The sequence below is a fragment of the Desmodus rotundus genome, chromosome 3 (assembly GCF_022682495.2).
Source record: "Desmodus rotundus isolate HL8 chromosome 3, HLdesRot8A.1, whole genome shotgun sequence".
Taxonomy (NCBI): domain Eukaryota; kingdom Metazoa; phylum Chordata; class Mammalia; order Chiroptera; family Phyllostomidae; genus Desmodus; species Desmodus rotundus.
In genome coordinates this window covers 172,793,135-172,816,352 of record NC_071389.1, presented here as the reverse complement: position 1 = coordinate 172,816,352, position 23,218 = coordinate 172,793,135, and the positions used below count along the sequence as shown (strand labels likewise).

Sequence of the window (23,218 nt, the reverse complement as noted above, 5' to 3'; positions counted from 1 at the left end):
GGTCTTATTTATTTTTATATTTTACCCGGTTTTTTTAAAAAGAAATTAGCTCATGCTTCTAAAACACATCTATTTATTTATATGTTTCATACATAAAATACTACACTAATAAGTGATAAACATTTTAAAGTGTGTAGAAAAACAGAAAATTTGGGAAAAACTTAGATGACGTTGCAAAATAAATATGAATATAATTTTGATATTTTTCCTCACTCCAGTGTCCAGTCCCCCTCCTGCACTCCATGACAGAGAACTCTGACTTGATTTAAAAATCTCGAGAATCCTGCCACTTGCCAGCTCGGGGACAGGCTCCGCGGGCTACCTAAGAGCACTGACTGGCTGTGCTCATAAAGGATGGTCAAGGCAACTTAATTTGTTTCATTGAGTTTCACGTCCTTTTTACATACTCAGTAATACAGAGTGTTGACATCTTAATGTTCTTTACTAATGCGGACATTCTCTGAAGGTCATGTCCATCCACTTCAGCTGTGGTCAGGGGCCACCTGTATAAGGCAGTTGGCTGTAAGGGGAAGAGCTGAGGGCACAGCAGATGGGACTGCCATCTTTGCATGCCAGGGTTGCCCTGCTGCTCATACTAACGCTGTTTTAAAGACTAAGCATGTTCAGGGAAACTGACAAAATATCTAGTAACCATTAAAGTGTCAGGCTTCGCCCTCTTAGGTGGAGGCAAGAAAGGGCAAAGTGGGAGAGGCTTCTGATTTCTGGTCCCAGTGTAATAGGATGGACATTGCGATCTGTCTGGACAGGGCAGCAGGCCGTCAGTAAGGAACTCCTAAATACACCTGTCCCCAGGATGAGTCATAGAGAAGTGCTGGCCGGCCACGGTGTTAGGACAGGGGAAGCAAAGGAGTCAGGTATACACAGGTAGGGAAGACCTGCAAAGGGGTAGTTTGGCACCGCGAGGCTTAGTGAATAATGTTGCCCACCAAAGTCGCTGTGGCACAGAAACAGACGAACAAAACCACCAAACATGTTGTTCAGTTTTCTTCACATTTTCCATTTGCCAACGTGCTAAATTAAAGTACTCCTGCACAGGCCCCAGGAAGAGATGTGTTTATTTTGTTTTGTCTTGTGTGAATCTCCATTGGTCAGCAGTTAGAGAAAGGAAGGCTGAGGAAATTGCAGGCATGACATTGCTTTTATCTTGGATGAATCAATGTCTAGGATTTGAGTGGACAAAAACAGAGAAGAAAAAGGAGGCATTTGCACAGTCAAACATGAGATACTGTTATGAAATTACAGGCCCTAGAAATGCTCCGAGTGTGAATGAGAGCCGTCTTCTAGTACTGGGCCTCCGAGGAGGGACTCGCGTTTGCCCGGTAATAGTTTCTTAAGAAAGCAAGCTGATGTTACAAGTGCGCCCTCTCCTGAAGTAATACCCAACTAATTAATTGAATTGAATTTTGCATAGTATTTAGAGTACAAAAAAAACTTCCTGAGATGTAAAACCTACATCTCAGTTATCACTTGGTCTTTCCATAGTACAAAATAAAGTGGTGCTACATTAACAAAAATCAAATCAACAAAACTTAAATGTGTGCACTGGCATATTACCTGCTGTTTTCAAAAACTGCTGTCTCCGTCATTCAGCAAATGTTTACTGATTAGCTACACTGTATATTCTCTGGCCAGGGATGCCAAAATAGCACCTAGAGAACAATTGTTTCAGACTAACTTGAGGAAGTTTTAAAAAGTATGTTTTGAGTCCCCATCCTTAGAGATGCCGGTTCCATAGGTAGAAGGAGATCTGAGTATACGGGTTGCTTTTAAGAACCCAAGTGCTTCAGCTGCACAGCCAAGTTTAGGAAATTCTACTCCAGGAAGTAGAAGGCTGAGTCAGACATGGATGTGGCCCTAAGGAGATGAAGGCTTTGTCAATATTCTGTGTTAATATGTGCCGGTAGCCTCATAAAGACTTTAATAGGATGGGGAGAAAAGGCATACAACTGTAATTGAATAACAATAAAAATTTTTTAAAAAAGAGTTTAATAACTTCCCACAGTGGGTTTTTCTTTTTCTGATTCCTAAGAAACTTCGTAAGTCCTAATATAATACTCATTACACAGATTATATGGGGATAGAACAATAATAATTTGATAGGGATGTCATCAGATGTTGATTAACATTAGTAAGCAGAGTGACCTGACTAAACACGCAGGTTCTCTGTGATACATAATGTGATCAGTTTTCACTTATCTTCAAATAGATTAATCACAGCAAAAGCTTTATATGTTTCCAGGTGTTGGTGGATTCTTCCCTGACTCAATTTGTTTATATTCAAGTAATGAAAAAATATTCTAAGATTAACTAAATAAAACATGATTAAAAAGTAAACGTTATTTTGAGATTTTTTAATTTTGTATTATTGATGTAGTTCTTCCCTTTCCTCATATACATGGGGAGCAAAAGTAGGTTTGCAGTTGTTCATATGGAAAAGAATGCAATAATTAGTCAATAATAATACAAGAATAAACTGTTCTGCATACTCAAAACTATAAACCTACGTTCACCCCACCTGTACACTAACAAAAGGTATCTACAAAACACTAAAATCTATAAAGCCAGGGATGTAACGTAAGTATTTTAATTATTTTAAATGTTATGACCAGCTTGGAGGAAGCTTATATTTGTACTCAAGTGTGCTTTTCTAATAAAATAAGAGATTTAAATTAAATTTATAATATTTGTGCTAAGTACTCTTATGCTAGTATAGTCCTCATTTCTGGCCCTAGAAAAATTCTTCTAAAAGTGCTTTTCTTCTTTCAGAGTTGCTTGTCATATGTCAATACAAGAAAAAACATTCTATTATCTCTATATATTAAAGCTCACATTCTATTTTTAGTTATATGGTACATTTTTTGTAACTATTTAAAGATATTTTACATCACTATATATAATTTTGTAAAGATTTTATAATTTTTATTGAGCACTTACTACATACAACACACTAGCCTTAAGTTGGTTGTAAAGAACAAATTGGAGAGATTAAAATAATGCAATCACACTTTATTCTCGATGAGTTTATAATAGAGTGATACATATGACATGAACATAAAGAATACATGGCAGTGAGTGGAAAAAAGAAGAAAGGAAATAGAAGATGCAGCTTCAGTATGAAACTGGGCAACCTTCACTTGCTAAAATCAAATATTATTATGGGTCCTTCCAGGGGCATTCTCAATTATAAGAAATCTTCTTTTTGCAAGGAAATGAAATAAAGAGGTTGCTTTTGAAGTCCAGTATTAGGTGATCAGGTGTCAGAGTCAAGTTAGATGGGAGAGAAGTCCCTGGGGGTCGGTCTAAAGACACACAGCAGCCCTGATAGAGGGATGCTTATAAATCTCCTCTTCCCTTCCCTTCCCTTCCCTTCCCTTCCCTTCCCTTCCCTTCCCTTTCCTTCCCTTCTCTCTCTCTCTCTCTCTCTCTCACACACACACACACACACACACACACACAATCTGTCCATTAAATAATAAACATAAATGAAGACCACAGTTAGACACTGTCCTAAAATCTCTTCTAATGAGATGGATGAGATGGCAAGCATCCGTTTGGACTTCCTAGTCCCACACCTACTTGGCTTGTGTCTGTTTAGTCTGTGTACTCAACTCTCTCAAAGTGATGGAAACTTCTTTTATTCTTTCAATGTTTGCAGTCTCATTCTACAAACTATAGTTCTGATAACTAGAATTACTTTTCCTTCTTTAAATTCTGATCTGAATAATATCTGTATAGAGATCAATATAAACATATAACAAACGCTGTATAAATGGTTGCAGAACCAAAACAAATGTGTACACTTGAGTTTAGCTGAGATATACAAACAGCAGTTTTTTTCTAAAATTTTAAGCCATATTTATGGTGATTTTTATCTCTTCTCCTATTGTTGTTAATTTCTAGAAATCCCTTAAAATAAGAAATGCTTATTGCTTAAAGTTTCAGCAATGTTATGCTTTTAAAGCAGAAATGAAATGTCAAAATAAATCCAAATGGGTAAGTCCTGTCTTAATGGTGAGCATATGCTTCTTGTTCCCTGCTTGCTACACCCAGATGTTAATCAGCACATTTGTCACGACATTGCTCTGTTCCTGTTTGGAGCTGGTTGTGAGTGTGTTGAAGGCAGAATGAACGTCCTATGTGCACCATCAGTAAAACCAAGACTATTTTTCAGAGTCTGGTGAAATGCTGATGACACTTTAGAACTGGAATTGTAGAAGGCTCTCTAGAAGTTCACTGTTCTTCACAGTGTCTGTTTTCCCTGTAACTCCAATCTGAATATAATGGGTTGAATGACATTAAAGACGGGACATTCTGACAAGCTACTTTATGAAAATGGCAGTGAAATATGATTACTGTTCAACTTTGACTTAAAACTCTTATGTGAATTCACTTTTAAATTCACATTTTTACAGCACTTCACAGTGTCAGAGAGAGACTTAGTTTATTGTTTTAACTCACTAAAATTAAAATTGCAGCCAATTCTAGATCTTGGCTGGCCAGTTAATAAATGGCTATTCTTAAGGTGTCATTTTAAAATAAGAAAAATATTATTTTAGTGTTAGGTTACATTACTTCTGATCTTTGAAAGTACTCTCATTCTCTGTAGTCTTTGAGAAGAAGAATATGTGCACATAAAGTAGAAAATACACAGGTTTCAACAACTTTGAATTGATCAACTCTCAAAAAATCAACCCTTTTAAATTACAAAGGACTAAATATAATTGGTAAACAAAATATAGATTAGAGCTCTGAAGTTAAGAAAATATAAGCTAGTGAAGATTTAATTTTAAATTGGTCAATTGTCTTTCAAATTTGTTTTTTATTGAATGCATATTTAATTTGAAAACACATGATTATACATTAATATCTCATATTTGTCAGATAAATATGTACTCTAGCAAAGAAAAATATATGTGACCTTATAAGGCCCTTTAATATAGCCTAATGGTTTTACCTGAACCATTGATAGCAAAGACCAGTAACTTCAGAGTCTCCCTGACAAATCCCAAACATGTATTAATTTATTCATCAGATATATAATGTTCTACATAGGAAGGATGCTGCCAGATATTTTACAACCGTTAGGGCACAGGCTACCAGCCAATCAGGATGGGTGCCATTTGCTAACCCACCTCTCTGGCCACACCAGCCTGCATTGATTTGATATCTGCTGTGTTGGGGGGAAATGTAGGAGGAACATTAAGAAACAGGAGCAATCAAGAGTTTGGATCTAAATGCACTATGCCTGAGTTGCCTATAAGACTTTAAACAGAGATGTCCAGTAGAAAGTTAAGGTCTTAAGGAGAAAAGAGCAATTGGATGTATAAATAGTGAAGTTGTCAACAAATAATTATTTTTCAAAGCCATGATACTGAATAATATTACTTAGGGTAAAATGTGAATATAAAAAAGTCTGAGGACTAGACCATGCAGCACATCAATTTATTTTTTGTTGTTATTCAATTACAGTTATCCCTATTTTTCCCCCGTCACTCTCCTCTGTCCCACCCACCCCCACCTCCATGTTCAATCCTGCCCAACCCAGTTGTCTTTGTCCACAGGTCCCTTATACAGGTTCCTTGATTACCCTTCCTCTTCTTTCCCCCATTATCCACCTCCCCCTTCCCTCTGGTCACTGTCAGTTTGTTCTTTATTTCCATGTCTCTGGTTCTATTTTACTCCCTTTGTTTTGTTTGTTTGTTTTGTTGATTAGTTTCCACTTAATTTCTATGATTCTGTTTCTGTTCTAGTTGGTTGCTTAGTTTGTTTTGGGTTTTTGTTTTTTAGGTTCAGTTGTTAATAGTTGTGAGTTTGTTGTCATTTTACTGTTCATAGTTTTTGATCTTTTTCTATTTCTTAGATAAGTCCCTTTAACATTTCAAAAACAAAAACAAAAACTAAGCAAACAACTAGAACAGGAACAGAACCAGAGAAATGGAGATCACATGGAGGGTTATCAGTGGGGAGAGGGAAAGAGAAGAATGAGGGGGGGAAGGTACAGGGAATAAGAAGCATAATGGGTAGGTAAAGAATAGACAGGGGCAGGTTAAGAATGGTATAGGAAATGGAGAAGCCAAAGGACTTATATGTACAACTCATGGACCTGAACTAAGGTGAGGGAATGCTGGAGGGCGGAGTGGTGCAGGGTGGAGGGAGGAGAAAAGGGAGAAAAAAAATTGGGAAAACTGTGATAGCATAATCAATAAAATATACTTAAAAAGATAAGAGAAGAAAAGCAAAGAGACAGATGCAAGAAGGATGCCTACCCCACCACCAAGTAGGTCTAGGATTATAAAAGGGACCGGAGAGAGCATAACTATCATTTTAGAGACTTAAAGAGAAGGCAGAATGGAATGTTCAGAGAATACAGTATATTGAGCACATGAGGGATTTTGCTGATGACATGCTCCAAGCATGGCTGCTGTTCTGTCTTTCCCCCACAAGAATGCATTTTCATCTTTCTAGGAAAAAAATAATCTGGTCGTGGTGCTTTTCTGCTTAAAATCCTTCAGTAGGCCATAGCAGCTTTACACTTATGCAGAACACCAGCATACTCTAGGACCCCTGGGAAGCTCTGTCTAGCCAGCTCTGCCACCTGTCCTCCGATTGCCCCTGCACATCTACAGGCCATAGCAGTAGTAACACAGGTAGGCCTGGGCTTCCTGACCACTCTCTATCAGTCTTTCTTGTGTGTGTGGTCATTTCAATCAGCCAACCACTTATGCTACCTGGTGTCCAGTTTCCTCATATCTAGATAAAGTAGTTACATTCAGAGGCTTTTTCCTGGGAAACTATGGCCATCTGAAGAATTAAGCAGAAAAGCAACATTCTTCATAGTATAAGAATCTCCTAGGTATTTTAGGACATTTAGGATAAGTGGCCTTGCCCATTAATTGCCAGTTGTGCCCATCAGTCATTGATCCAACCGAAAGTATGCCCACACGTTTTCTAAACTCCTTATATTGTAGGGTAGCTAGATAAAATGCAGGTTACCCAGTTAAATCTGAATTTGAGGTAAACGAATAAGTTTTTGTGTAAGTATGTTGCAAATATTGCAAGAGCATCTTCTGGTTTTATTTGTTAAAACTGGCAGCCTTACATAGGGGAAGCCCTGAGGAGTAAAATTATATTTGTAGTCAGTCAATGTAAAAATTGCACCCCTAGAGTTACTCATTATACAACCTACACAATTAAATGTAGCCACAGCTTGGGGTTCAATACAAACCCCAGTGAGAACACTGGTTAGGTTATTAGATCAACTGTAGCACCGACGCTTCTATCCTTCTGCAGCTATCCAGTGGTGCGGTGTGCTGAAGAGCTGTAGGGGGCATGCACGAAAGTAAAGCCCAATTTTCTAATTTCCAATCGATTATTTTGAGATCCAGCATTATTACTCTTTCCACCCTCTTCATTTCTTTTATTGATTTCTCTCTTTATTGTCCCTGGACCATGTTTCTCCTCTAGAATAAAAACAATATTGTTACATTAAAGGAGTAGTACTTAGTAAGTTACCCACACCCGAAATTGCAAATGAGGATTTCGAGGCTATTATAGTGTAAACACAAGGGAAGAATTAGCTAGTGGTGACATTTCAGACACTAATTGGGGTGATATTCTGCCTACTGTTGAAGTTTAATAACCATTAGGTGGTTAGAGCAAAATGTTGCCGAAGAAGAATAATTGGCTATTTGTCAACAAGCCAAAGGAGGTCAAATTTCCTTCACCATTTCTGCACAGACTGAAGTTTAACTTTAAACTTTAAAAAAAAGTCCACCTTGATTTGGTCAATTCCTTGATTATGATCATAGATATATTTCTTGAGGATAGATTCTTATTAAACAAGATCAAAAGAGATCTATACATAGAAATCAAAATTGGTAATTAACTGATTTACAATAACACAAAAAACTGCTACAAAAATATTTGCCTTAAAAAACCAATGTATTCTATATCTGATGAAAGAATTGCTTCTGTTAACAAATACTTACTGAGCAAAAATACTGTATTAGGTATGAGTGAATGAATGATAATCTCTGTCCGAAATATCACATCGACCAGGCACATGAGAAACCTCAGGTGCATGGGTGGGTGAGGGTGGAAAGCATGGAGAAATGAGTATGTAGGAAGACATGGGGGTAAAAGAACATGATATACTTCAAGAAATAAATATAATTCGGCATAATTCAGCATAATGTACTAGGAGAGAAATGGTAATAGGTGAAGATGGTGAAATGAACAAGATCCCAGTTAAGAAAGGTCTTAGAAGCTTTGCTAAGCAGTTGATTTTTTTCTTAAGGGCCATGGGGAATCACTGCCATCTTTTAAACTGTTACTTATTAGGATTTTCTTTTGAAAGATTACTTTGGCAATTACATAGAGAATAGATTGGATTGAAGGGCATCAGGATACGCATTGGGAACCCCTGCTGTCACTTAGGTGAGAAGCGACGATGCTAGAACTAGGAAGATGGCAGGATACCTGGAAGAATGAATAGATGACATATTAATGAGGTGCAATCTATAGGACTTAGCGATTAATTTTACATGTGAGGTAAGGAAGAATGGTGAGTCCAAAAAGATACTATTTTGAGCCTGGACACAGAAGAAGTAGCAAATTGAGGGGAAAGAAAATGCATTTAGGGGTGCACTTTGGGGGATTTTGATTGGCCCTAGAACAGTCAAGTGAGCCAATAAACAGGTATTTTGACATGGAAGGCTGAGGCTCAGGAGAATGATCTGGGATAAAGTTTCAAATTTGTGGGTCATTATAGAAGCCACCAGAAGACAAAACATCACCTAGAAAAAAACATAGTAATGAGATGGGCCTGAAAGTGAGGGACTCTAGAACTTAAATCATAAGCAAAAAAAAAAAAAAAAAAAGGAGGAGTATCTTGAAAGAAAGTCTAACAAGAGACGATAGAACAAATGGAAGACAAACTGGGAAGACATCATAAGCAAATAAAGAGAGCGTTTCACTAAAAATGGAGTCTCCATATAAGCCAAGAAAGTCCCCACTGGATTTGGAAAAACACAATGTCAGAGATGATGGTAAGAGCATTTCACTGGACAGTTAGTGGTAGAAACTTGAATGTGGTAGATCGTAAAGTTGAGTAATAGCTGAGGAAACAGAGCCAGTGGGAGTGCTACAAATCTCCCCATAACTTTGCTTGTGTTGAGGAGAAAATGACACAGGATTTTAAAACTGCATTACTGACAAGACGTAATTTATGTGTGAGTATATTTTGTTTGATTTGATTCACTGTTTGTTAGTTGTTAAAGCGGGGAGAGCTGACCCCACTTTATTCTGATGAGAAAGAAAGGAAGAAGGTGAACATTAACTAAAGTACAGATTAGTATATTCTACCACGTTCTTGAGGAGGAAGGAATAAAACCCCGGTTATAGATACATGAATAGTATCTTAGTATCTGGATAGTATCTTAGTTTTCTAAGGTACCAAGTATCACAAATTGCGTGCCTTAAACAACAGAGATCTATTTTCTCATGGTTCTGGAACCTGGAAGTCTGAAATCAAGGTGTCGCCAATGTTGGTTTCTTCTGATGGCTGTGAAAGAAGAATCTGTCCCACACCTGTTCCCAGGGCTTGTAGATGGCTGTCTTCTCCCTGCATCTCTTCATATCATCTCTCCTCCATGAGTGTCTGTGTTTAAAATTCCCCTTTTTAAATAGACAATGGTCGTGTTGGATGAAAGGCCCACTCTCCACCAGTGTGAACTCACCCTGACATAACTAATTATATCTGCAATTACCTTATTTCTAAATACAGTCACATTCTGAGGTGCTGTGGGTTAGGACTTCAACATATAAATTTGGAGGGACCACAATTCAACTTATAACAGGAAGGGAAGGAAAAAGATGGCTTTGCGAGTCTATGGATTTGGTGGCAGGAAATTTAGGAATTGCCATCTGCCTCCTGTTTTCTGTAAAGTGGAAACGAAATCATCAGTGGAGGAGTCAGATTTGGAAGTTTATGTTTCCTTGGGGACATTTGAAAGAGCCATTGTGGGGAATAAGAAAGAAGGTTGGCGAGGGTGAATGTCAGGCAGCTTTGACATCAGTCTATGATGATCGGTGGAAGTAATCAATTATTTAGTGGTGTCCTTCAGATAATAAGGTAAGCTCTCGTGGGGAGATGTGCTTAAAACAAAATGTGTGGCAATTTAACCAAGCAAATGCTGTTGTCAGGTCTACCAGCTAGCTCATTCATTTGGGGCCCAGATTAAACCTCAGTTTGTTTGGGATCATTCCAGTTTAACAGAGAAGCACACAGAACTAGAATTTCTATTCAAGCACTTAGTACAATCTGTTCCCTCCACTAGATTGTGTTGCGAAGAGGGGGCGTACCTTACGCATCTTCCTCAATGCCACCGGTGTGGTCAGCGCTCGGCGAGCACTCCTAGAGTTGAAGCCTGAGGAGTAATGGTTACTCATTAAGTGACATGTGTGTCCTACTGATATTACATTTTCTTTCCAAAGACCCCTCTAAGGGTACACATTTTCTATACAAGCAAGGGGTGAGATTCATGCACAACTGTAGAATTCAAGACTGTACACACAGTGAACTCCAAGAGCAGAGCACACCTGAGCTTCTTAAAGATATGTAAAATGATCAGACATCCAAATTTATAGAAGATTAGTTTAACTTAGGGTAAAATTATAGCATCGACCTAATGAACTTACTAATACATTTTTTCTCTATATGGAATCTATAACACGTGTCTATTAACAAACAATTATATATTTTGGGTCAATATTTTCATATATCAATATAAATGAGCAATAAATAAATACAAGATATTAAGAAATACTGTATTTTGTCTTGTTTTTCAGAGTGATTGCATTCTTAATTTTTTCCTCTCTGAGCCTTTGCAACAAACACTTGAAGAATCATCATCTTTGTTCCTAGGCAAGTATTTTATCATTGTTATGATGATACAAAATTATTGAGTTTAGTTATAATTGCGCAAAAAATGTCACAACTCTAATTTTTTTCAATTTGTGAATTAAAATTTCATTTTAAGAGTGAGGGTTTAAGAGTCTTTTCTAACCACTTGCAAAGTTTTTTAATCCTTGACAATATGTTCCTCAATTTATATTACACCCAGATGTGTTTGTCCAATTATAATAACTACCTGATATTGTACTATTAACTCATTTCAATTAATCGTGCACTGAGATGGAATTTCATGTCAGAAACAAAGTTCCTGATTTCCCGTGTAGGTAAATCTTTCAGTTTCCTCAACATCGTAGGAAGCAGCACAAAATAGGCAATAATAATCAAAGTCATGAACTACCTAGTGGTTTCACTCTTATTTTAAAGCTCCATAATTACTCCACCTACCTTGCGAAGTCTTCTCTTATTACTAGGATCCCACAATAGCCCAGCACAACTATTCACCGTATTCTGCAAAGTGCGTGTAAATTCTAAGTAACTTTTCTATCATTTTTTTTAGAGTAAGAGACTTCTTTTTAATGTCCTATCAATTTTAAACATTTGTAATGTAATTCCACTGCCCGTGGCCTTCCAGTACTAATCCTGGTCTTTATGTCACACAAGATTTGCAAACCCATCATGTGTAACCTTCCATCTTTATTGTATTCAATCTGCTTTCTGATTCTCTACCTTAGGGTTAGGCCCATCTGTTTATCACCTCTGCTTGTATCTCACATTCCAGTTATCTGTTCAGCCAGATCAGATTGTAGCATAATTGTATATTAAGTTGTATATTTACGTTTATGTCTGCCTTGTTTCTGCCAGGCTGAACATAACTTTAAACTAAGGTCCCTACTTCCTCACTATACACTGCTCTGTGCTCAAAAATCCTAAATTAATATACAAGAACCGTGCCTCTCTCATTCCCCCCACATCACTAAGATACTTTTTTATATAACCAAACCACAAAAAATATTAAAAATTAGAGCAATTTCTTACATTCTATAGCACATATCTAAAAGTAATGATGTCCACAATATATACTATTTTTTGTTTTTATTGTCATAATTCCCAAATATCTAATATCTTCTTCTTAAAAATACCATTGGTGGGGAGTACTTTTAAAATCAATATTTATAAACTCAAAAAAACAAATTATAAAAAACATAAAGTTGCAGATCTCTAGAGATGTCAGACTTTAAAAAGGTACTAGGTTGACCTCTATTCTCTCATTAAAGTCCTTCATAAAAATTGTTTCTCTGTGTTTCAAACCAATGTGGCTCACTACCAAATTTTTAATGTTGCTGGTAGTATTACTTCCCTGTAGCATGTTCTGAAATATACATGAACACAAAAAGTAAGATTATTATTGTAAAAACAATGGCTTTATTGGCTTTTTGAAAATTCTTTTTTTGGGTTTATTTCCAACTGCATTATACAATATTCATGATTTGTTTTGGCAGTTATGATCGACACAATATTTGAATCTTAATATTTTTAGATACAGGCTGCATATGAAATACAGTCTGTTATCTGAAAACAACAGAGCCGTCTAAGCAGAATGCAAATCATTACAACAAACAAGGATTAACGGAAAGCTGGTCCTTATATTTTTTAAATTATTTCCTTTCATATTTCTGAACTCATAATACATTCATCATGGGACTTCACCTGGTTCTACACAAGAAGCACGATTGTTTCCAAAGCACTGTTCTTGTCAGTTGGCTGAAATTCTGAGCCTATGTTGTTAAATTATTAGACAAAATTATTCAAGTATATTAAAATACCAATTTGCGCAGGATGACCTTAGCACCATTTTACTACCCTAACTAATAACTTGAGAGAATGGATTCTGGGTACCCATGTATCTAGGCACATGATGTATAAATATCATATTAGTAATGATTTGTAATGCTGGGCCTGGAAGATATTAATATTCCTTTGCCCTGACTCACTAAGTAAACAAGCCTTGGAAGAACAGTAGAAAAATGTATTTTTCTCAAAGTGCCCATCCTATTATCTCTCTGCTCTACTTAACATTTTCCTTGGCTTTTTTTGCCCTTAGTGCCAACGCCATGGGCCTGTGCCCCGTGCAGTCAGTCACACAGGGCACAGTGCTTAGAACTGTCCTATACTTGTTTAACACTCTGTTGTCACTACCTTGAAATTATTAATAATTTTGGTAAAAGGGACCCTACATTTTTGTTTTGCATGTTTGTTTCACTGAGCCTCACAAATTAGGTGGCTGCTCCTGCCCTTAGGATAAAGACCAAATTCCTCATGATGGCATAATCCAAGCACCCCCCAATTTCCCTTCTCAGCCTAGTACCAGGCCCCTCCCCATGTTGATTCTTGTCTTTTTTTAGTTCCTTAGGACCTCACAGATGTACTTTTGTCTGCGTGGACAAAAACCTGACTCCTATTCCACCTTCTCCATCCTTTATTGCAGCTTTTGGATCTCATTTCCATGGCCCTTGCTTTATGCTCCTATTTTGTAGACTAGATACCTACACAGGCATAATCCACATATGTATGGCTCACCATTGTATCCCAGGGCTTAGCAGAGTGTCTGACCTGTTCTAGATGCTCTATAAATAATTACTGAATGAGTGACTGATGATAGAAAGAACAACAATGGAAGACACATGGATATTCTCTCCCATGGTAGCTTGTTGTTTTTGTTATAAGGACCTGAGAGAAGAAACCAAAATCCAAAATCATGCTACTCCTCCCACACTGACCACTTCATATGGAATACCCTGGCACAAGGAATCCAGTGCCCCCCAAACACAAGAATTCTCCTGAAATATCACCTGGAAAAAAATCCACAAATTATTACATTAAATATTATGGACACCTGACTCAACCAAGGCACTAACCAGAAAGTTTCTAGATTTTATCTTATACATGCTTTAACTCTTTAATGACATGATCCTCTATACTCTGCCCAGATTAATATGTTCCATTCCAAATAATACCTCCACAAAAAATAAAATAAAATTATTCATCCTCCACCAGTGCACAAGTCTGACACACAGACGATAGATTTTTGTCGAAGTGCAGAAACAATAGCATAGGTAATGGACTAGAGCGTGATCAAACACAGCAGTTGTCAGGGTTAGAGGACAAATTAATGAACATGTTTAAACACCATAGATAATTACAAATGATTGCAAACAGGAGCTTTCAATCATGACTTCACATCACTGCCTCCAATTTGAAATGTTAATTTAAAAGGGAACCTGAAGCCACCCAGTCTCAATGGCAGGGTCCCTCTGGTTTGTTCTAGCTCCTTGCTCTGGCACAGCACAGATTATCTGTGGGTTGAAGAAGGGTACCCGGGCTTTCAGTTTAAATTGTAACGATAGGAAAAGACAAGAAGTGAATGGCTAGGACTGCTTTGATGTTATTACATGTATTAAATTGTTTTTGCAACTTTGATTTGAAAGCTTTAAAATATGATGCATTTTTTCCTATTATATAATCTCATGTTTTTAATTACAAACTTATCTTAGACTTTTACTTGTGGCTTATGGGGGAAGGAAAAGATGAAAAAAATGAAATTTCTCAAATTACTTCATTTCTGGGCATCAGAGGACATTGCTGAAATCTAAGAAATCAAGGAATAAAAAATCTTTGCATATGTAATATTAGAATTAGCTAAGGAAGATCACAACATTGCATATAATAGAGTGGTAGATAAAAGTAGAGTGCGAAATTTTATGCATACTAATTTTATCTTTGCTTCTATTAGGGAACAAATGTTATTGAGAGAAATAAAAATCTAAGAATATTAAATAAAAGTAACCACTAGAACAAAGGTAAAAAGCTTTCCTGACTATCACAAGTATATAAAAATAACCACAAATTACTTACTATAAAACTTTCTTTAAAAATCATAAAAACAAAAATGTCATGTTTCCTTAATAACATAAAACAATAAAAGCAAAGAAAGTATCTTCATTATATCAATAAATAAGCTTATCTTAATATTAACAAAAAACTCACATTTAGAAGTAAAGTTTGGCATTTTAACTTTATATTTTATGTAAAACACAACTAAAATAATTTTAATAGAATTGAAACTTAAAATATAGGCATAGTTAAATTGAGCAAATGCAAGGACATGGAAACCAGAGGTCACAATCTTAATAAAGGTGAAAATTAGGCAAAACAGCATTGAATTAAATAAGAAAGAAGCTTGAAACTATGAGTACAATTCTCCAGAAAGATTTGTGCAGTTATGACTACATGTAAAATATATGACAATCATATGTAAAGCATAAATCATGAAACATATAAGGAGAAGTACACAAAAACACTAGTAGCAGGAAATTCAAATTCCCTTTTCTTGATTTATGAAAGAACAAGTGAAAAACCAGAAGTAGGTACATAGAAAAACTAAATAGTAAAATTAATAAAGAAAATTGATTAATTTATATCAGACTTTTTATCCTGAAAATAGAGAATATGTTGTCTCTTTAAGTACTCATGAAACTTCCAAGAAAGCAGATTACATATTAGGCCACAGAGCAAATTTTACAAAATTTAAAAAGTAGAAATGGTATAGACTTTTTTTCTATTCATGAGACAACAAAGTGATAAATTAATACAAAAATTCAAAGAACTAGAAGATACTTAAGTTTGGAGACTTAAAAACATAATCTCACTTGAATAACTCTTGGATCAAAAGGGTTTACAAACCAAAATTGCAAAATTTCTAACAGCTGTAATGAAATACCCTATGTCAAAAACCATGGGGGAAAGGTAAAGCAATGCTCACAGGAAAATTGGAACAATTGGTATAAGAGCCACAAAGGAAAACAAAATAAATGTATATAGATAAAGATAGAGATTAATGAGTTAGAATACAAAAAAAGTTAAAATAAATTAATCTGGAAATTAAAAGTAAGCCATAAAATAATCAAGCCACTAATATAATCAAAAATGGGAGCAAATACAAAAACACAAAACACAAAAGGAAAAGTAAGAAGTAACCATAGAAAGAGGTGAAATTGAAAAAAAAGTAAGACTACTTTTTAAACTCTACAAAAACAAATTAGTAGTAAGTCTGTCTGAAATAGTTTAGTAGGAGAGTACAGTTTACTCACCCCAGAAGATATCATTTGATGCAATGGATAGAAAAAGTTTTAAAAAACAGCCCTTATAACAGTGCCAAGTTCACGTGACTTCCAGAGGGATTCTACCAAAGCTTTCCAAGATAATTTCACTGTAATCTAAATAATTCCAGAACAGAGAAAAATAAGGAAACTTTTCCATATTATTTTTATCAAGCACAAAGTATTCCTGTAGCTTCAAGGATTATAAAGATTGTAAAATTAAAAGACAAAAAAAAAAGAAAGAAGAAATCACAAGCTAATCTCACTGAATATCAATTAGAAATTCTAAATGAAATATTAGCCAAAATAATTTATAAATACACTAAAGGAGTATAATAATTCACTTTAGCAGAAGTGCAAGAACAGTTCAATATAGGTACATATACATAGTATATAATTCATGTTATTATGTTAATAGATTAAGGAGAAAATCACATGGTCATCTGATAAATTTCAATAAGCTTTCTAGATAGAACACTAAAATAAAAAGCAATGGGTAATTCCATAACATGAGAAAATGTGTCTATCTTGGCTATCCAAAGACCGCCTCTGGCATGACAGAGAAACAGTGTGAACGCATTTCTGCTGAAGTATGAAATAAGGCCTATGCCCACGATCTTCATGATCACATCCTGCTGAAAGCACCAGCCGGCATGGGGCTCACCCCTTCACGTCCTTCTCATTGAAAAGGTCAATGAGAAGGGCCCTAATCATCCCATCTCAAATTGCACCTGTCTTATTCTGGTAGCACCCAATGCCTTTATCCTGTTCTAGAATTTTAAAATCATTTATCATATTCAGCATATTATAAATTTTTCTTATTTATTGTGTTTATTGCTTTTTTATGTCTTCCCTTACTACTGTAGAAATGCCAAGAGGAATTTTGTCTAATCTGTTTGAAAGACCTAAAACAATGCTTTTTTCATAAGACGGCAATAAATATTTGCAAAATGACTAAATGAAATAGAAAAATAAAGTAAAGCATAAACTTTGGCAAAGAGAAAACAAAATTAACATTGTTTGCCAGTTATATTTCCTACCTAGAAAAATAAAAAATCAACTAAAAATCAGTCTCAAATGATATACATGCAATAAAGGAAAGATCTCATTTACAATAGCAGCAAAAAAAAACCCTACTAGAAATAAATTTAATAGGAAATGTGCAAGACAAAGCGAAAAGTAAAACTAAAAACAAGAGTAAGGGGTTGGAAATATACCTTGAGCAAATGGGAAGACATAGCATGCTAGGAAGATTCAACATCATCAAGATATCAGAGGTTTCCAATTTAATTTTCAATGTAGTTTTTAAAAATATTAATAGTTTTATTTTTAAATAGATAAGTTAATTCTACAATTCATAATAAAGAAGAGCCAGAAAAATGTAACAAGAGCAGATAAAAGAGTTGAGACTAACCATACCACATATTAAAAACACATTACAAAGCACACAAATAGATGAATAAATGGGACATAATAGAATGTCCATAAATGATTTAAATACATTCAGAAATTTAATATGTGGCAAAACCAGTGTGGGAAAATTCAATAAATATTTTTGGGATAGCATGCTTTCCACATGTGACAGGATAAATGCCAAAGGGAGGACAGATTTTAAATGTAAATAATGAAAACATATACGTGACAAAGAAAACATGGGAAAAAATCCTGTATAATTTTGGGATGAGCTATTTTAGCTGTGACTACAAACCCAGAAGACATAAAAATCCTGCCTGATATAAAACACTATAGCAAAATAAAAAAAAATGTGAAGATAAATGCAAAATGCATGAAATATTTGCAGTTTATCATTGACAAAACATTGGTTATATTACACATAACCATCTTAGAAATTGGTAAGAAAAAGACCAACAACCAAAATTACAAAAAGATAATTCACAAAAAAAAAAGAAGAAAATTCAAGTGGCTGTTAACCAAACGAAAGGATCCTCAACCTCACTCATAAGAAACACGCAAATTAAAATTACCATTTTTTTTTCTGATACCATTTTTAATTCATCAGGTTGGCAGAAATTCAAAACTTTAATTAACAAGCTTGGATACAAATCAGCGAGCACTCTCCTACACTGCTGGTGGTAATGCAAATTGGTACAACCTCTGTGGAAGGCAATTTGCAACATTCATCAAAATTACAAATGCGAATACCCTTGACCAGCAATTCTGTTAGAAATATATCCTATGATACTTGTGCACAGGTAAAATGACACGCACGCAAGGTTATTCTTTTCAGCCTGGTCTCTAACAGCTGGAAACACTGGAAACATCCCACCTGCCTATCAATGGGGAACTGGTTAAATAAATTACTGTTATTTCCACATATAGAATAATATGAAGTTATATTTTTAAAAATAAGATTTGTATTATTGATATGAAAACATTTCTAAGATCTTTGTGTAGAATAGTAAATATGCTATTCCTTTTGTGGGGAAAAAATACTCATTCAAATTTGCTTACATGGAGAAACTCTGGAAGGATATATGTCCCCTAGAGGGGTATATGAGAAATTAAGAAAATGATGTGTGGGAACTAGGTGAACAGGTGTTATGATGGAAGAAAGACTATTTACTGTACACTTTTAAAATACATTTTCATTTTTGAATCACATGAATGTATTATTATCTGGAAAATGTTAAATTTTCAAATACTATTTTTAGCTTTAATAGACACATTATGCATAATAAGCACTGTATTAGCCACTGTGGGGCCACACATTCAAGCATTTCAACACAATCATCCTTATGGTCACTAATATTTTAACAATTCCTGGGTTACTATAAATAGCTAGATCAAGCATGATTGGATCATCCAGACTAACTAGAAGCAAAAAATCAAAATGTCTTCTTGTCTATATTAGGTTATTCTCACAATTCTCCCTCTCCAGATTTTTCATTTAAACTCTTTCCCTTAAGTTATTGCCCCTCGTTTGCCCCTTTACAGCATAATGTTTAAGAACATAGGCTTTAGATGTCATTTAACCCAGCGCCATTTATTGTCTGCATGACTTTGGACCCAGCGCCTCAATTTCCTCATGTGTAAAGTAGAGGTAACACGAACTTTATAGATTTGCTGAGGGGATTTAGTGAGTTCAGGTACATAAAGCTCTAAGCCCGATGTGTGCCATATAGTAAGAGTTCTAGAAATAACGAATACCTCTACTATTACCACATTGTTCACTAAGACTTGCTGGTGGCCTGAATTTTCACTGGGCCCTGAACTCTGGCATGTTTTGTTGGACACTGGTTACAAATTTCGCTGGAGAGGTTTAGGGTGCAATATCGTCCTGGGTCAGTTCAAGTGACACTTTACTTCAATTGGTTAGCATTTAGACACCCAGTCATAAATTTATGCCAATTTCCTACCTTTGAATTAAAACTCCTCTGTTTGAACACATTGAGTTTCTACCTAATCATCTTTTCATTCTGTAAATCAAAAATAATTTTAAATGTACATCAAAAAGCTTTCAGTGTTTCTAGCATGCTCATACCAAAACTTCAACACTCTACGTTTTTATTACAAAGCTCAATGTACCTACACGATTCAAATTCACGACTACATTAAGAATCATCTCATAGTAGCTCTAACTCAAAAAGTCTCCCAGTCACTGTAATCAAGATATTTAAAGGGAGAAAGTTTTTTTATTGTATTTATGTAATGACCATTTCAGTTGTAAAAAAATACTCAAAATGGCAATGTAATTACTTTAGTGTAAATAATTCACATTGATAAAATTAATTAATATTTCCTCCCTACAGAATGTAAACTGCTCTAATAAACATGTAAAAGGCTTTGAAAGAGGGAACATACTTCTCATGTTTAATTTCCAAATGTTAGAGAGAATCAGAAAGCTAAGACTGACTATCAGAAAACTCACGAGGGACCGCGGTGAGTCCACAATGAGTCTACGAGAGAACATTGCCAAATTCCTTGTTATTAATAAATTTCTCCTCTCTAAATTCCCTCGGAGAGCAAACAGTGATTACCAGGAGAAATGTTAGAAAAAATGTAAATTATGCTTAATCCTTGGGCTATAAACTGGAAAATTTTAATTAAAAAAACTAAAGCTTTCATATTAATAATAGAATAATATAACTTGAAAGAAAAATTGAGGTTACTATTGTTATTAAATAAATGTTTATTGTAACATTATGGAGCAAGTACTGATTTATGTGTTTCTTGGAGATGTAAGGAAAAAATAGGCCCTGAAGGAGATTATAACCCAAAAAGCAAATTAAGACATGTAAGATAATTACAATATAAATATTAAGAGATAGGCTGTTTTAAGGGGATTCTGAAGGAGGTGACCATAGAAACTATTTTGCTTGTTAAATAGGCCTTGTAGAAAGGTAAAAGATCAACAGGCAAATATGGTGGACAAGATCATTTCAAAAAGGGGGAATAATATGAGAAATGGCTGGAAGAAAATAGCAGAGCAATTTTGTAAAAATGAACACACAGGCTATAGTATGGAATAATAATAACAATAATAAAACATATTCAAGAAGCTATAATATGAGGCTGAGAAATTCAGACTTTTTTCCATAACCAGTGGAGAACTATGAACAGCACTTTGATCAAAAGAGTATTGCTTTGATCAAAAAGAGTATAAAAGTTTCTGTAGGAAATTATACTGGTCATTGTGCACAAATAGATCTGGGTTCTGGAAAGGAAGAGAATGTTCTAGTAGTTCAGGCAAAAGATCCATATGGGTATGAACTAAGTGCTATGGAACTAGAAAGGAAGAGAGGAGTGTAATAGGAAATAGAGATGAGTGTGAGGAAATAGAATATTAGTAATCATAAACATTTTTGGAGAGATTATATCGTGAAAACTTTCGAATTTAATCAGTTACCATCCCAACTACCCTGCAGTAGGTAACTGTTACCTCCGTTCTGCAGAGGAGATTTAGGGAAATTGTGGCTGTCCAGGTGTAGTGCTGGGGCCGAAACCGCAGGCCCGCTGGCCTCCGATACCAGCACTTTCAACTTCTGTGCTCTCTAGTCTTTTAAGCTCATTGCACTTAACGTTAAAAAGAAATTTGGAGCCAAAAATGACACAGAGGTTTCAAGCGTTAATAATTAGGAAAATAATGGTATCGATCAAAACAAAACATGGAATGTAAGGAGAAATAGTGGTTCAGGAAGATTAGATAAAAATTCATAGTTATATTTAGCCATCCCAGTTCCCTAGAAAGTGTTATGTTTTTAGCATGATCTGAAGAGCCTTTCTTTTGCATATTGTCGATTGGTCCTGTTTTAGTTTTAAATGTTTACTTTATCCACTGATGAGCCACTTCCATTTAACCCACTGAAATTCTACTGTTTTTTCAGGTGAGAAGTTTCCTGACAAGGTGCCCAAAGTGCAGTTGGTCATATCATACGAAGATGCGAAGCTGACCATACTAGTGAAACACATGAAAAACATTGTAAGTTTGTCATATCTAATGAGAAACAGGTAAACCCACATTTAAAAATCAGTTGCCTCCATTAAGCAATTGATGTCAACATTAGGGAGAGAAATGGGGCCAGCCACCAGGTTTAAGTGGGGAGCAATGAACCAATTACAGTGTTCTTCCTCAATATGACTGTGAGAGTTGGCGACTATAAAATATTTCACAGGGAAAGTCCTAGAATGAAAACCAGATTTTATTTTAAATGAAGTGTCAGGAAAAAGCTGGTGAAAAAACTTTAAGAAAGCAGGACTAGATAAAGTGCTAAGAGCCAAAGAAAAAACAGCTTAGTTCCCAAGAGTTTACAACTATCTTATGACGCTGAGCTTGGTGGGGAGTTTACTCGCCTCTTTGAGCAGCGCCAGCACCTCGTTTGTGAAGCCAGGATGTCTTAGGGTTTCCCTTCAAATTCCCACTGTACCTTGAGTTTTTACCACCACGAGTTATCATATTCTGATGTAATTGCTCACAAATATTTCTTTTCCCTCAAAAGGTGGTAAATTGTTTCAGGACAAGACACCCATTTCCAGAGCCTAGAGCAGCAACTGTAGTTAGCCTCTAAACAAAAGGAAAATCTGCTCTCTCTATTATACACCATTATCCCTAAGTTAGGTCCAGTTAGAAGCAAGGACAGCGATTGGGCCATGTCGTTAAGTAAGAAAGGGAGCTTGCTGTGACACAGGTAAGTTACTAATGATGGGAGCCTGGGTGCAGCAAATAGAAACGGGAAACTCTAAGCCCCACCCGCTCCTCTGGTCCTCCAGTCTAGTCAAAACGGGCTCTCTACACGGTGAAACTCCCCAGGAGACTCCACAGATGTAGAGGAAGTCGGTAGCACTATTTTGTCCTTCTTCTTTATAAAGAATAAAGAGAGAGAATATAAATCTCTCTCAGGATGCACTTGGAAGGATTTAAAGGAGCAAATTCTTCTCGACATGACATGCATCTGGAATATGCTAGAACTTAATAAATATTTGTTCGGTGGACAAATAGTTGGCATAATCTCCAGGGGAAACATCTGTTACAAACCTAGTATTAGCCAGATACCCAAAGATGTTTGTTTATAAATCTGTGGTGTTTTCAATCAGCAATTTTTGTAATAGTTTGGCAAATATCATTAAATGTGTTTTTGTACAACTTTTACTCATTAAAATAAGTATCAATTAGTTTTGATAAGAAAATCATCTTAAATGAGAATAGCAGTTGTTTAGGAAATTCTTAGGCTGAGGGAGACTTCTAGTCAAGGTGTCAATGTAGGTAAGTGCAGCTCACCTCCTTGCAAAACCACAGCAAAATTACAACTAAAATATAGAACAGCCATCACTCAGAATCATCAGAAAATCGAGGTGGGTAGAAGTCCGACAACTAAGGAATTAAAGAAACCATATTCATCCAGACGGGTAGGAGGGATGAAGGGGTGGAGACGCAGAGATGTGGAATGGGCTGGTCCCAAATCCACATGTGGTGGATATAAAATGGATGGATATTTCAGGAGCAAGGGACCCCAACCCCACACTGGACCAACCAGCCCAGGATTCCGTATGAGGAAGATAAGTCCGGATAAGTTCTGGCTGTAAAAACCAGTGGGGGTTGGTTAAGGGTAAGAAACTGCAGGATTCTCAAGCCTCTCTTCTTAAAGGGCCTCACACCACACACAAACTT

At 35.7% G+C, this 23,218-nt stretch overlaps 1 protein-coding gene across 5 annotated transcripts in view; it reads left to right on the top strand.

Moving 5' to 3' along the window:
* PIK3C2G (phosphatidylinositol-4-phosphate 3-kinase catalytic subunit type 2 gamma) overlaps positions 1–23,218 on the top strand; it is a 280,978-nt gene that overhangs the window by 226,351 nt on the left and 31,409 nt on the right. For all 5 annotated transcript variants that reach the window (XR_011651038.1, XM_071221070.1, XM_071221071.1 and 2 more), the window contains 2 exons: positions 10,870–10,945; positions 21,438–21,532. Coding sequence is in view for 4 of the 5 variants with exons in the window: in XM_071221070.1 (XP_071077171.1) it covers positions 10,870–10,945; positions 21,438–21,532 (171 nt within the window). In the remaining variant the exon portion in view is untranslated. The remainder of the gene's footprint in view (positions 1–10,869; positions 10,946–21,437; positions 21,533–23,218) is intronic.